At 50.6% G+C, this 14,880-nt stretch overlaps 1 protein-coding gene across 1 annotated transcript; it reads right to left on the minus strand.

Annotated features, from left to right (window-relative positions):
- Positions 1 to 13,561: 13,561 nt before the first annotated feature.
- Positions 13,562 to 14,518, minus strand: LOC139828668 (olfactory receptor 14C36-like). Its single transcript, XM_071812810.1, has one exon. The coding sequence runs from the start codon at positions 14,516 to 14,518 to the stop codon at positions 13,562 to 13,564; it is 957 nt and encodes a 318-aa protein (XP_071668911.1).
- Positions 14,519 to 14,880: the final 362 nt, after the last annotated feature.

The following is a 14,880-nucleotide window of genomic DNA, read 5'->3' on the forward strand; positions in this document are numbered from 1 at the left end:
GAGCAGATCCAGGGACAGAGACACAACTAGAGGCAACACAGACATGGACAGGGAAAGGGAGATGGACCAGAAATGCTGGGGAGGCGGGATTCAGGACCCCCCCTGCCATCCCCTGCAGTGCAGAGACCTTTCCCAGTGCAACCCCTGGTCTCCTCTCCTCCACAGCAGAGCCTCTGCCCCAAAGCCATGGGGTCCATGTCACGAATCTCCACCTCAGCAGCTGCTCCTCCAGGTGAAGGGTTCCTGGAACGTGGTACACAAAACATTCTGAAAGTACTTGCTCTACAGTGTCATTAAGTGAGTGGCAGCAGCACAGCCGGGTAAGGAGGAGGTTCCACAGCCTGCCGGTCTGCCTTTTTGTTATTGCTTTAATTTCCAGGAACACTTCAGTGTCCTTCCCTGTTTCTCCACCTCTCCCTAGTGCTCTTGCTGTATGGGATTGGCGTGGGAGTGTGGTTCCATTCTTGTTCTGACACCAACACTGGGGGTCTTGCCCCAGAGATGATTCATGGAAACCAGGTGCCTAAGCTGTATTTTAAGTTGTGATGAAACATGTTTCTCATTTTGTAGAAACAAAATAAACTGACATATCCCTCTTTCAGGGAGGAGGTTTTAATGAGAAACAGCATGTTTATTTTGCTCAGAGAAGTCTCCCCTAATTTGTCACTGTCTTTTTCTCCTATGGCAGGTCCCCATGTTCACAGGCAGCAAATGTCCAACAGCAGCTCAGTGACCCAGTTCCTCCTCCTGGCGTTCACAGACACACGGGAGCTGCAGCTCGTGCACTTCTGGCTCTTCCTGGGCATCTACCTGGCTGCCCTCCTGGGCAACGGCCTCATCATCATCACCATAGCCTGGGACCAGCAGCTCCACACCCCCATGTACTTCTTCCTGCTCAACCTCGCCCTCCTTGACCTGGGCTCCATCTCCACCACTGTCCCCAAATCCATGGCCAACTCTCTGTGGGATACCAGGGTCATTTCCTATGCAGGGTGTGCTACACAACTCTTTCTGGTTTTCTTTTTAGCTTCAGCAGAATTTTGTCTTCTGACTATCATGTCCTACGACTGCTACGTTGCCATCTGCAAACCCCTGCACTACGGGACCCTCCTGGGCAGCAGAGCTTGTGTCCACATGGCAGCTGCCTGGGCCACTGGGTTTCTCTATTCCCTGGTGCACATTGCCAATACGTTTTCACTGCCACTGTGCAAGGGCAATGCCCTGGACCAGTTTTTCTGTGAGATCCCCCAGATCCTCAAGCTCTCCTGCTCACACTCCTACCTCAGGGAAATTGGGCTTCTTGCGGTTTGTATATTAGTAATATTTGGGTGTTTTGTGTTCATCGTGGTGTCCTATGTGCAGATCTTCAGAGCTGTGCTGAGGATCCCCTTTGAGCAGGGACGGCACAAAGCCTTTTCCACCTGCCTCCCTCACCTGGCCGTGGTCTCCCTGTTTCTCAGCGCTGCCATGTTTGCCTACCTGAAGCCCCCCTCCGTCTCTTCCCCACCCCTGGATCTGGTGGTGTCTGTTCTGTATTCAGTGGTGCCTGAAGCAGTGAACCCCCTCATCTACAGCATGAGGAACCAGGAGCTCAAGGATGCCCTTAGGAAACTCATTTCCTAGAGTTTTCTGAAGCAATAAACTGGCCATCAACTTCTATATAGGAGTTTTAATGTAGCTAATTACAGGCCCAGCCTGTCAACTGGATTGTCTGGTGTTGTTGGTTGTTTTCTTATTGTGATAATGTTGTCATTCCCTTTCTAATTCCATGTTGGCTTTTCTTTTATAACTGTTGGCTTTTTAAATGAGCAGCAGTGCTCTTCTTGTCTCTAAGCAGAATAAAGGGCTGTTTAGTGACTTGTTTTTCACTATATCTATCCTGCAAGGGCTTTTTAGAGCTGCAGAGATAGTTCCTGTGGGTGGGTGAAGGGGAAAAGAGCTCTCGCATGGGAGCACTGCCAGGGAGCACCAGCGCTTGGTCTTCCAGAGCTGTTCTGGTTCCACTCCCACACTCTCCTTCTCATCCCTTGTGTTGGTGCAAGGCCTGAGTGCTCTGGCAGCTTGGTCCCCGTCCTGCTTTGTGTCACTCCTGTCAGCGCAGGCAGGGACAGGCAATGGGCACTTGTGTCACAGAACTGGCCTCAGTAACAGTACTTCCACAAGGAAAAGTGATCTTCTTTGGGCAGTGCATGATGGTTTCTATCTTCTTGCAATGTTTCTCTCAAGCTTATTCCTACAAAAGTGTCCCACAGATGAAACACCATTGTATATCTGAACAGTGTGTGTGTGCAGGGCTGGCACTCAGCAGTGTCCTCTCACAGCCAGGCCTCCTGCCAGAGACCTGCAGGACCAGCAGAGCAGGGTCTGGACTGTGCCCCTGTGCACTGGACACCCCACAGAAAGAGCCTCTGGTCAATCACCATCGACTGGCCCTTCACAACCACCATGTCCAGCACTGACCTCTCACCCCAGCTCAGAGCTCTTTGCCCCTCCATGCAATTACACTGAATGAGTAGGTCAGAGGTTCATGTTTGCCTTGTACAGATGAGATGTGAGCATGCATATCATGTACGTGAGTTGACATGAACTCGAGCCAGCAAAAACACCATCAGCTATTTCTTGTGGTTCCATGAAGGCCTGTGTGACAGACAGTTTGTTGAGGTGACATCATGTTGGGACTGATATCCCATAAGGAACCACCAGAAAACAGCACTGGGATGTGTTTCCTAGAACCAATTTCCATTCCTAATGATGAGGGACATCAAAGATGAATGCAGAACATGGGGACACACCATGGGCCTGAGGTGCCTCCCAGCCTTTGGGAATAGGAACAGGAGCCCAGAGAGACACTGTGACTCCTGACTCTGTGTGTAAAAGGGAAAGTGTCTGACCCTGAATATCTCAATGTGTTTTAAGAGTCCATGAGGCCAGCTCAGATGTGGATGTCTGACAGAACCCTGATATTTCTGTGTGTGACTCCAGGGACAAATCCCAGTGGCACAGTGAGATTCATCTCAGCTCCCTTGGACAGGCTCATTGCAAGTGTCCCTGTTTGCTGTATCACCTTTGCCATTTTCATCCCATGCTGTTTTACACAGTCCTGCATCTGCCCCTCTTTCTCTGTGGGAAATTCCGGATTGTGGTCTCAGAAGTGCCAGAGTGATCAGAGAGGTTCAGAGGTCCCTCAGAAAGGCAGATGTCAAACCCATCTTCAGGAACAGCAGGAAGGAGAACTGGAAGAATGACAGGCTGGCCAGCCTACGTCTGTCCCTGGGAGGGTGACGAGTCACATTCTCCTGCAGCCATCTCCAGGCAGTTGTAGGACAAGGAAGGGATTGCTGAACCCAGAAGGGCAAGGGAAAGGCATGTTGTGTACATGGAGTTTTGCAAGGCCCCAGATACGGTCTCCTGTGGTGGCCTTAGAGCAGATTGGTGAGATCTGGGATGCAGATGTGGATGTTGTGATGGGTGGGAAGTTGGCTGGATGACCAAGCCCAAATATCATCAGTGGTACAAAGTCCTGTGTTTAGCCAGTTTCTAGCAGCATCCCTCAGTGATGAGTACTGGGGCCAACACTGTTGAATGGCTTTATTCTGCCCCTTCATTGTATAGTGGAGCACATTTTCAGCTCCTTTTTGGATGATGCAAAGCTGAGCAGAGGCCTAGAACAACCTCACCTGTCTGACCCTGCCTTGAGCAGGAGAGTGAAACAAGATGATGTTCAGGGCTCTCTTCAAACCTGAGTTATTCTATGAGTCAATGAATCTTTACCTTGGAGAGGTGTTTGAAGACAGAAGATGTAGTCCTTACCAGTTAAAAGAACAAATCCTGCCTGTAATTGCTAAACTAAAATATGTAAATCCTCTCCGTTTTGGTCGGTCTGCCCTGCTACCAAAGATAAAAGTGACTTTTAAAACACCAAAACAGAACCTGCAAAGAATTCTGTCCTTGCAGCGCAGACACTCTGGAGCCTGCACAGTTGGTTGAGTCTTGTTTTAATATCTGTCTCAAGACTGTTACATAAAGTGTCCTTTAGCTGAACTTTGCTCCTTATACACTCATATGCATCCCTAGGATAGGAGACCGGGGTCAGCCCGGGACCCTTTCTCAACAAGCTTGCGTGGTGATAAAATGATTATGTAACCAATATGCCAATGTGTAAACACTTGGCTCTTTAGGACTGCAGTGAGGGTCTGAATGTAGGGATAAGATTTTGGATATAATAGATGTTCCTTCTCTACCTGTTGTGCTGGTTTTATTCCAGCATCCAGACTTGCACAGCTCTGGAATAAACAAAATCTCATCTCTGGGTGTGGGATTGGCTTTGCACTTCAGTTAGTGAATTTGCAATTAGCAACCAGGAAGAAGGTAAAAAATCAAAAAATAAAAGAGGCAGGAGAGGACATAGAAAGGATGTCAACATTTCACATTCCCTTAAATAATACTTCTCCACTCAGGTTTTTAGTAGGAAAAAAATTTGATCAATTTGATAAAACAAGCATGCTTTATCTAGTCAGGTCCTGGCTCATAAGGAGGCTGATGGATGGGTGTGGGATTACGAGGTCACTTGTGTCTCAGAAACTCATAATTGAGTTCAAAGACTTTGGCTGTGAAGGGGACTGTGAGGTCAGTTCTGTCTCTGGAGGTGGCAGGCCAGAAACAGGAACAGAGCTGGGAAGGAACTTCTGCCTAAGAACCTACAGGCCCTACCCAGGAAGAGGCCTTGAAGACTTGTTGTCATGTCCATCCCACCTGAGTACATGACGGGACAGCAGCAGGGACATGGTCGTGTCTGTCAGAGAAGCTGAAAGGCCAGCAGCAGCCATGGGGTTCAGAAGATCATGGTGAGGTTACTTCTCTCCTGTCAGGCAAAAGACCACAAGAAATGCTGGGGTGAGAGCAGGTGGGGAAGTGAGATGGGTGTCTGCAGCCTGCAGGGAAAGAGGGGCAGGGGTAGGACCGTGTAGAACAGCCTGTGGTGGAGATGGCAAAGGGTGCTGGCAAGGCTGGAAGGGACTCACAGAACCCAGGTCTCTGTCCCCTTGGCCATGGCAGCTGTCTCTGCCACTGAGGCCCAGGAGAAGCCATGTTGTCCTCATGGCACTGGGGTCTTGTTGCCTCCTTGCAGCCTCTTGGGGAAGCTGGAAGTTGTTGTACCAGTGTTATCCTTCCCTCGGCCTTGCACACCTACATCCCACGGTCCCAGGAAGAGCCCTGAACCGTGTGTGAGGGACAAGATCCCCCTTCCCAGTGCCTGGAGGTCATGACGACTTCTTCTTTCTGATTCAGAAAGAAAATCAAGGGGTTTCTGAGCATCAGAGTTGAAGAAAAGACTAAAAGGAGACCTCATGGTGGCTACAGCTTCTTCACAAGGGGAGAAGGGAAGGTACTTATCTCTACTCTGTAGTGACCAATGACAGAACCCAAAGGAAAGGAAGAAAGATGTCTCAGGTGAGTTTAAAGTTGGACATGCAGAAAAGGTTCTTCACCCAGAGGTGCAGGACACTGAACAGGCTCCCAGGGAGGTGTCACGGCCCCAACCTGACAGTGTTCAAGAAGAGACTGGACAATGTCCTCAGACACACAGTGTGAACTGTCGGGTGTCCTGTGCAGGGACAGGAGTTGGACTCCATGATCCTTGTGGGTCCTTCCAACTCAGGACATTCTATGATTCTATGAAATACTGTGAAGGGGACTGTAAGGTCACTTCTGCCTCTGCAGGGGATAGGCCAACAGCAGGAACATGGCTGGGAAAGGACTGTGAGGTCACCCATACGAGACGAGCAATTGGGCCCAATCAGCATGGCTTTGTGAAAGGCAGGTCCTGCTTGACCACCCTGATCTCCTTCTATGACAAGGTGACCAGCTGAGCAGATGAGGGAAAGTCTGTGGTGGGGAGTGAATCCGCCACACAGGCTGTGGGTGTTGTGTCCTTAGATTGCAGTAAAGCCTTTGACACCGTATCGCACAGCATCTCCGGGAGAAGCTGCAGCTCATGGCCTGGATGGTGCATCTGCGATGGGTAAAGAACTGGCTGGAAGGACGGACCCAGAGAGTTGTGGTGAATGGAGCCAAATCCAGTTGGTGGCCGGTCATGAGTGGTGTCCCCAGGGCTCAGTACTGGGGCCAGTTCTGTTAAATCTCTTTATCAGTCATCTGGATGAGGGGATTGAGTGCACCCTTGGTAAGTTTGCAGGTGAAACCAAATTGTGTGGGAGTGTTGATCTGCTGGAGGGTGGGAAGGCCATACAGAGGCATCTTGGATGACTGAGACCATTTGTCTGAGGTTCAACGAGGCCAAGTGCTGGGTCAGGCACATGGGTCATAACAACCTCCTGCAACACTACAGGCTTGGGGAAGAGCGGCTGGAAAGCTGCTGTTGGAAAAAGACCTGGGGGTGTTGATTGACAACAGCTGAACATGAGCCAGCATGTGCCCAGGTGGCCAAAAAGGCCACCAACATCCTGGCTTGTATCAGGAATAGTGTTGCCAGCGGGACGAGGGAAGTGATTGTGCCACTGTACTTGGAACTGGTGGGGCCGCACCTTGACTCCTGTGTTCAGTTTTGGGCCCCTCATCGTAAGATGGACATTGAGGCACTAGAGAGAGTGCAGAGGAGGTGATGAAGCCGCTGAGGGGCTGGAGCACAAGTGTGATGAGGAGCAGTTGACGGAACTGGGACTGTTCAGCCTGGAGAACAGGAACTGAGGGGAGACCTTCTCGTTCTCTGCACTGCCTGGGAGGAGGATGGGGCATGGGAGATGTTGTTCTCTTCTCCCAAGTAGCAAGTGATCGGAGAAGAGGAAATGGTCCCAAATTGCACCAGAGGAGGTACAGATAGGATATTAGGAAAAAATAATTCACAAAAATGGTTTTCAGGCATTGGAACAGGCTGCCCAGGGCAGTGGTGGAGTCGCCATGCCTGCAGGGGTTTAAAAGGAGTTTGGATGAGGTTCTTAGGGACATGGTTTAGGGATAGAGTAAGGTTATTTTTGGACTCACTGATTCTGAGAGTCTTTTCCAACTGAAATGTTTCTATGATTCTATGATATAAACTGGAAAATTCTTCTATCACTTCTTCACACACCTGCCTCCTTACCCATACTCCTGAAACTTCTCTAATTAAGTACACAATTCTTGAACACTAGATGTAAATGACAAAACTGATGTGGCTCCTTCAGTCTGGTCTGATCCCTGCCAGTCCCAGGCAAACACCTCAGGTACACGGGGGCCTCTCGAGGTTTGCACTGGGTGCTTATAGTGAGACCATGGAGCTCAGCCTGAAATCCTGAGAGCTCCCCTCAAAACTGAAAAACAAAACCAAACCAACAATGACAACAACAACAAAAAACTACCCACTCTTATTTTTTTATCAGGTGAAATAATTCAGTATTTCCAATAAAATGTCTGTGGAATTTCTGTCCTGCCAAAATATGAATTTTCAGAAGCCTGTCTGGACATTTGCACTTTCCATCACTCCCCAGAGGTTCTTCACCTCTCACTCTTTGCTCATTCAGAGCCTCTCAGCTCTCACTCTGCTTTGAGCTTCAGGCAGGTAAAGTCTTTCAGAAGTTGCTCTCATACTCCCGATAGGCAACTCTTCAATTATGGCAATGGACCTCGATGGAAACTACTTAATTTAACCATACTACTGGTAAACATCATTAAGTTCTATTGTGTTTTTTTTTTTTTTTTTCCTCCTTTTTTGTTTCCTCTAATTAAAAATTCCCCGGTGCCTGTTTACGTCCAGTTCTCTAAGGAAAGATGAAGCAATTCCTGCGAAGAAGCTGTAACAATCAGTGCAAACTTCAGTGCAGAATCTGATGTAAAGAAATGTGCTGTAAATCCCAGGGGCCAATGAGCAGAACAGGGAGTTTGGGGAGCTGATTATAGATTTCCTGCTAACAATCTGAGTAGAGAAACATTCTTCACAGGAACTGCTCTGTTTATTTTTTATTTTCTTGTTCCTCCACCTATTCCTTCTCCCAAAACCTTTCCAAGGGAAAGATTCCTTGAATCACAGAGTAACTCAGGTTGAACATCATCTTGTCTCAGTGTCCTGCTCAGGGCAGCGTGAAACAGCTGAGGTTGTCCAAGGCCTCTGCCCAGCTTTGCACCATCCACAAAGGAGCTGAAGGTTCACTCTGTCACATCATTCAGGGGCCCAGGCTTGGGGCCGTGACACCTCCCTGGGAGCCTGTTCCAGCGTCCAGCACCTCTGGGTGAAGAACCTTTTCCTCATGTCCCACTGACCCTCCCTGGCACATCTTCTGCCATTCCCTGGGTTCTGTCACTGTCACAGAGAGAAGAGCTCAGCCCTGCCCCTCCTGCTCCCCTGCTGAGGAACCTGCAGCCCCATGAGCTCTGCCTTCAGTCTCCTCTGCTCCAGCTGAACAAACCCAGGGACTTCAGCCGCTCCTCATATGGCTTTTCCTCCAAACCCTTCACCAAATTCGTAGTCTCTCCTGGACGCTCTTCAATAGCTTTATCTCATTTTTACCCTGTGTCCCCAGCCCTGCACACAGCGAATGCTCCAGGTGAGGCCGCCCCAGCGCAGAGCAGAGCGGGACAATCCCCTCCCTGCTTGGCTGGCTGTGCTGTGCTGGATGCACCAGGACATGGGTCCCTCTTGGCTCCAGGAACACTGTTGACTCATGTTCAACTTGCTTTTGACCAGACCCCCAGATCCCTCTCTGCAGAGCTGCTCTCCAGCATCTTGTCCCCCAGTCTCTCTGTACAACCAGGGTTGACGTGTCCCAGGTGCAAAATGGCAGCCCAGAATATCTGACAGCATTGGTGCTCACTTGGGTTCATCCCACCTCTCGTACATGATATTCACGCTCACATCTGTACAATGCACATGTGGACTTCTGATCTACTCATTCAGGGTCTTTTCAGGTAGGGACAAAGAACCTCTCTGAACTGGGGTGAGAGGTCTGGGCTGGAAATGAAGATTGCAAGGGATTAGTCCATGATGATTGGGGCAGATTCCATGGAGTGTCCAGCACCCACAAGCACAGCCCAGACCCTGCTCTGCTGGTCCTGCAGGTGTATCATGAAATTGTTTCATGAAATTGTTCCCTGCCCAGCTCTCCAGCCTGTCCAGGTCTCTGATGGCAGCACACCTTCCAGTGTCAGCCACTCCTCCCAGCTTGGTGTCACCAGCAAACTTGCTGACAGTCACTCTATTCCCTCATCCAAATCATTAATGAAGATATAGAATAATACAGGCCCCAGTACTGACCCCTGGGGCACTGCACTGGATCCAGGCCTCAAGTGGACTCTGCCCCATTGACCACGACTCTCCGGCTTCTTCCCTTCAGCCAGTTCCCAGTCCACCTCACTACCCGCTCATCCAGACCGCACTCCCTCAGTTTAGCTGTGAGGATGCTGTGGGAGACTGTGTCAAATGCCTTACTCAAGTCAATGTAGACCACATCCACTGCTTTGTCATCATCTATCCACCTTGTTTTGTCTTCATATAAGTCTATGAGGTTGATCAAGCACGACTTCCCCTTGGTGAAGCCATGCTGACAGCCCCTAATGACCCTCTTCTCCCTGATATGCAAAGATGATGGAGAGCAGTCCAGCAATGACCTCAGCCAGCTCCCTCAGCACCTGTGGGTGCATCCCATCCAGACCCATGGATTTATGGATGTCCAGGTTGCCCAACTGCTCCCTAACCCAGTCCTCATCAACCCAGGCAAACTCCTCCATTGTCCTGCCTTCCTCTGGGGCCTCAGCGATGCGGGGCTCCTCAGGACAGCCACGGCAGAGCAGACAGAGACAAAGAAGGCATTCAGTAACTCTGCCTTCTCTGTGTCTTCTGTCACAAGGGCATCCACCTCGTTCATCAGTGGACCTACATTGCCTCTGGTGTTAGTTTTATCTGCCACGTATTGGAAAAAGCTCTTCCTGTTGTCCTTGACCCCTCTCGCCAGGTTTAATTCTAAGGAGGCCTTAGCTTTCCTAGTTGCCTCCCTACACCCTCTGACAACAGCCTTATATCCTCCCCAAGTGGTCAGCCCCTCCTTCCATGATCTATAAGCTCTCCTTTTCCACTTGAGCACACCCAGTAGTTCCCTGTTTAACCACGCAGGTCTCCTGGCTCCCTTCCTTGACTTCCTACGTGTCGGGATGCTCTGATCTTGTGCCCGGCAGAAACAGTCCCTGAACACCAACCAACTATCTTGGGCCCCTTTACCTTCAAGCAGCCTTGTCCATGGGATTTCTCCCAGCAATTGCATGAAAAGGCCAAAGTTTGTTCTGCTGAAGTCCACGGTTGCAATTCTGCTTGTTATTCTGTTCCTGCCACATGAGATCCTGAACTCCACCATCTCATGGCTGCTGTAGCCAAGGCAGCCCTCAACCTTTACCGCTTCAACCAGCCCCTCCTTGTTAGTGAGGGTGAGGTCCAGCAGTTCCTCTCCTAGTTGGCTCCTCCACTTTTTGCATCAGGAAGTTCTCATGGATGCACTTGGTGAACCTCCTGGACTGTGTCTGGCTGAGTCGTCCTTCCAGAAACACAGGGGAGTTCAAACCCCCACGGCAACCAGGGCCTGTGACTGAGGCTGCTCTCAGCTGCTGGAGAGGCCTTGGCAATGTGCTCACCCTGAACTGGTGGATTGTGATAGACACCCACAGCAGTATCACCCTCATGCTCCCAGTGCTCCCAGAAACCCTCCCACTGACCCCTCCAGTGCTCCCAGTAACCCCCACAGTGCTCCCAGTAACCCTTCCATTAACCCCTCCAGTGTTCCCAGTAACCCCCAACTAACCTTTCCAGTGATCCCAGCAGCCCCCATTGTTCCCAGTAATCCTCCAAGAACACCCAGTTAAACCTCAGTGCTTCCAGTAACCCTCCCCATGCTCCCAGCAAGCCCCCACAGTGCTCCCAGTAACCATGTAGTGTTTCCATTAAGCCCCACTAACCATCCTACTGTTTCCAGTAATCCTGCCATTAAAAATCCCAGTGCTCCCAGCAACCTCCCCAGTGCTCACAGTGAGCCCCAGCAACCTCTCATTGCTCCCAGTAATCCCCTGCTAGCCCTCCCACTGATCCCAGTAACCACCTAGTGCTTTCATGTGAGCCCCCAGCAACCCTCAGTGTTCCCAGTAACCCCTCCCAGTGCTCCCAGTAACCCTGCCACAAACCCTTCCAGTGCTCCCAGCAACCCCCATTGTTCCCACTAACCCTTCAATAACTCCCAGCAACCCCGCGGTGCTCCCAGTATCTTTCCCAGTAATCCTCCAATAACTGCCAAGGAACCCAAATGCTCCCAGTAACTCGCCCAGTGCTCCCATCAAGCCCCCACAGTGCTCCCAGTAACAACCTAGTGCTCCCAATAAGGCCCCACCAACTACCTATGTTCCCAGTAACTCTCCCCGTGCTCCCAGAATCCCACATTTTTCCCAGTAATCCTGCCATCCAGAGACCTGGACAGGCTGGAGAGTTGGGCAGGGAAAAACCTAATGAAATATAACAAGGGCAAATGTAGAGTCTTGAATCTGGGCAGAAACAACCCCAGGTTCCAGTAGAAGTTTGGAAACAGCCTGCTAGAGAGCAGTGCAGGGGAAAGGGACCTGGGGGCCTGGGGACAGCAGGGTGACCATGAGCCAGCACTGGGCCCTTGTGACCAGGAAGGCCAATGGTACCTGGGGTGGATTAGAAGGGGGTGGTCAGTGGGTCAGAGAGGTTCTCCTGCCCCTCTGCTCTGCCCTGGGGAGACCACACCTGGAATATTGTGTCCAGTTGTGGTCCCTCAGTTCCAGAAGGACAGGGAACTGCTGGAGAGAGTCCAGCGCAGCCACCAAGATGCTGAAGGGAGTGGAGCATCTCCTGTGTGAGGAAAGGCTGAGGGAGCTGGGGCTCTGGAGCTGGAGAAGAGGAGACTGAGGGGTGACCCCATGAATGTTTACAGATACATAAAGGGTGAGTGTCAGGAGGATGGAACCAGGCTCTTCTCAGTGACAGCCAATGGTAAGACAAGGGGTAGTGGATACAAACTGTAACACAAGAGTTTCCACTTAACTATGAGAAGAAACTTCTTCATGGTGAGGGTGTCAGAGCCTGGTCCAGGCTGCCCAGGGAGGTTGAGGAGTCTCCTTCTCTGCAGACATTCAAACCCGCCTGGACCCCTTCCTGTGGAACCTCATCTGGGTGTTCCTGCTCCAGCAGGGGGACTGGACTGGATGAGCTTTCCAGGTCCCTTCCAATCCCTGACATTCTGTGATTCTCTGATTCTGTGAAACAAGTGACCAAGAAACCGACCAATGGAGCATAACATTCCGTTCATGTGAATACTTCATATAAAAGTGGGAAATCACAAGGATCTCGTCCCTTTTGCTGATGGCCAACATTAGGAGAGGACCTTGCTAGTAGTCCGTGTGAACTGAGGCCTAGTGACAGACTGAATCCAGCTCCGGTCAGCTGCACAGTCCAGGCCAGGATGTCGGCTGTCAGCCCCTCATCTGCCTGAGCAGTTGCTGGGACTTTAAAGATTGGTTTTGTATATTTTGTATTTTCTCTATTTTTATTAATAAAACATTTATAATTTTTCCATCTCTCTTTTCTCTGTCCTCCTTTCTCTCCTGATCACCTGTCCTTAGTGGGAATGGGGGAGAGGAAAGAGCTGAAAAAGGAAGGGGGAGGAGAGTGGGATAACACTACATCTGCCACAGTTGCCATCCCACAATCAAAACCTCAACACCTGTACAAAGCAAACATGGACTGCTGAACTACTCATTCAGAGTCCCTCTGTGGACGGAAGAAAAACCTTTGTGGGTGAGAGGCCAGTGCTGGGAATGGTGGTTGTGAGGGGCCAGTCCATGATGATTGACAAGAGGCTCCATCCATGGGGTATCCAGTGCACAGGGGCACAGCCCAGCCCCTGCTCTGCTGGTCCTGCAGGTCTCTGGCAGGAGGCCTGGCTGTGAGAGGACACTGCTGTGTGCCAGCCCTGCACACACACACTGTTCAGATGTACACTCGTGTCTCATCTGTGGCCACTTTCTTGGGCATGTTCTTGACAGAAACTTCAGGAAGACCTAAGTCTTCTGACACCACCCTAAGAAGAAAATCTGTCTTTATAAAAGTACTTTTACAAAGACCAGCTCTGTCACAGCAGTGCCCATTGCCTGTCCCTGCCTGCGCTCACAAAACTGACACACGGCAGGGCGGGGACCAAGCTGCCAGAGCACTCAGGCCTTGCACCAACACAAGGGATGAGAAGGAGAGTGTGGCAGTGGAACCAGAACAGCTCTGGAAGAACAAGCATTGGTGCTCCCTGGCAGGGCTGCCAGGCTGGACTCATTTCCCCTCCTCCCGTGCACAGGAACTCTCCCTGCAGCTCCAAACAGGCCTTGGTGAAAGGATCTCATGAAAAAAAGTCACTACAGGGCTCTTTATTTTCTTTAAATACACAAAGGGCACAGTCAGTGGTTATAAGAACAGCAGACAGTGAATTTGAAAGGGGATGACAACATTATCACAATAGAAACACCACCAACAACAAAAAATAGAGATGACAGGCCAGGCCTAAAATTAGTTACATTAAAACTGCTATGCAGAAGGAGATGGGAAATTTGTTGTTTCACAAAAAAATCCAGTCATCAGTTTCCACAGGGCATCCTTGAGCTCCTGGTTCCTCATGCTGTAAATGACGGGGTTCACTGCTGGAGGCACCACCGAGTACAGAACGGCCATCATCACGTCCAGGGATGGGGAGGAGATGGAGGGGGGCTTCAGGTAGGCAAACATGGCAGTGCTGACAAACAGGGAGACCACGGCCAGGTGAGGGAGGCAGGTGGAAAAGGCTTTGTGCCGTCCCTGCTCAGAGGGGATCCTCAGCACGGCCCTGAAGATCTGCACATAGGACAGCACAATGAACACAAAACACCCAAATGCTACTAAAAGACTAACCACAATAAGCCCAAGTTCCTTGATGTAGGTGTTGGAGCATGAGAGCTTGAAGATCTGGGGGATTTCACAGAAGAACTGGTCCAGGGCATTGCCCTTGCACAGTGGCAGTGAAAATGTATTGGCTGTGTGCAGCAGAGCATAGAGAAACCCAGTGGCCCAGGCAGCTGCTGCCATGTGGACACAAGCTCTGCTGCCCAGGAGGGTCCCGTAGTGCAGGGGTTTGCAGATGGCAACGTAGCGGTCGTAGGACATGATGGTGAGAAGAGAATACTCTGCACCAAACAAGAAACAAAAAAAGAAGACCTGTGCAGCACATCCTGCGTAGGAAATGACCTTGGTATCCCACAGAGAGTTGACCATGGATTTGGGGACAATGGTAGAGATGGAGCCCAGGTCGAGGAGGGAGAGGTTGAGCAGGAAGAAGTACATGGGGGTGTGGAGATGCTGGTCCCAGGCTATGGTGGTGATGATGAGGCCGTTGCCCAGGAGGGCAGCCAGGTAGATGCCCAGGAAGAGCCAGAAGTGCAAGAGCTGCAGCTCCCGGGTGTCTGTGAACGCCAGGAGGAGGAACTGGGTGATGGAGCTGCTGTTGGACATTTGCTGCCTGTGGGTATGAGGACCTGTTCAAGGAGGAAAAGACAGTGACAAGTTAGGGGAGACTTCTCTGAAGAAAATGAACAGGCTGTTTCTCATGGAAAAACCCCTCCCTGATGGAGGGATGTTTCTGCTCATTCTCTCTTTCTACCAAGTGAGAAAAACAGCTCATCACAGTTTAAAATGCAGCTTGGACATCTCGTTTCCATGAACACAGCTCTGGGGCAAAACCGCCTGAGTTGATGTCAGAACAAAAACTCCCACCCCAACTCCAGAGAGCAAGAGTACCAGGGACAGGTGTAGAAACAGGGAAGGACACTGTAGTGCTACCAGAAAATAGAGCAAGGACAGAAAGGCAGACGGGC

Source organism: Patagioenas fasciata, chromosome 9 (assembly GCF_037038585.1).
Source record: "Patagioenas fasciata isolate bPatFas1 chromosome 9, bPatFas1.hap1, whole genome shotgun sequence".
Taxonomy (NCBI): Eukaryota; Metazoa; Chordata; class Aves; order Columbiformes; family Columbidae; genus Patagioenas; species Patagioenas fasciata.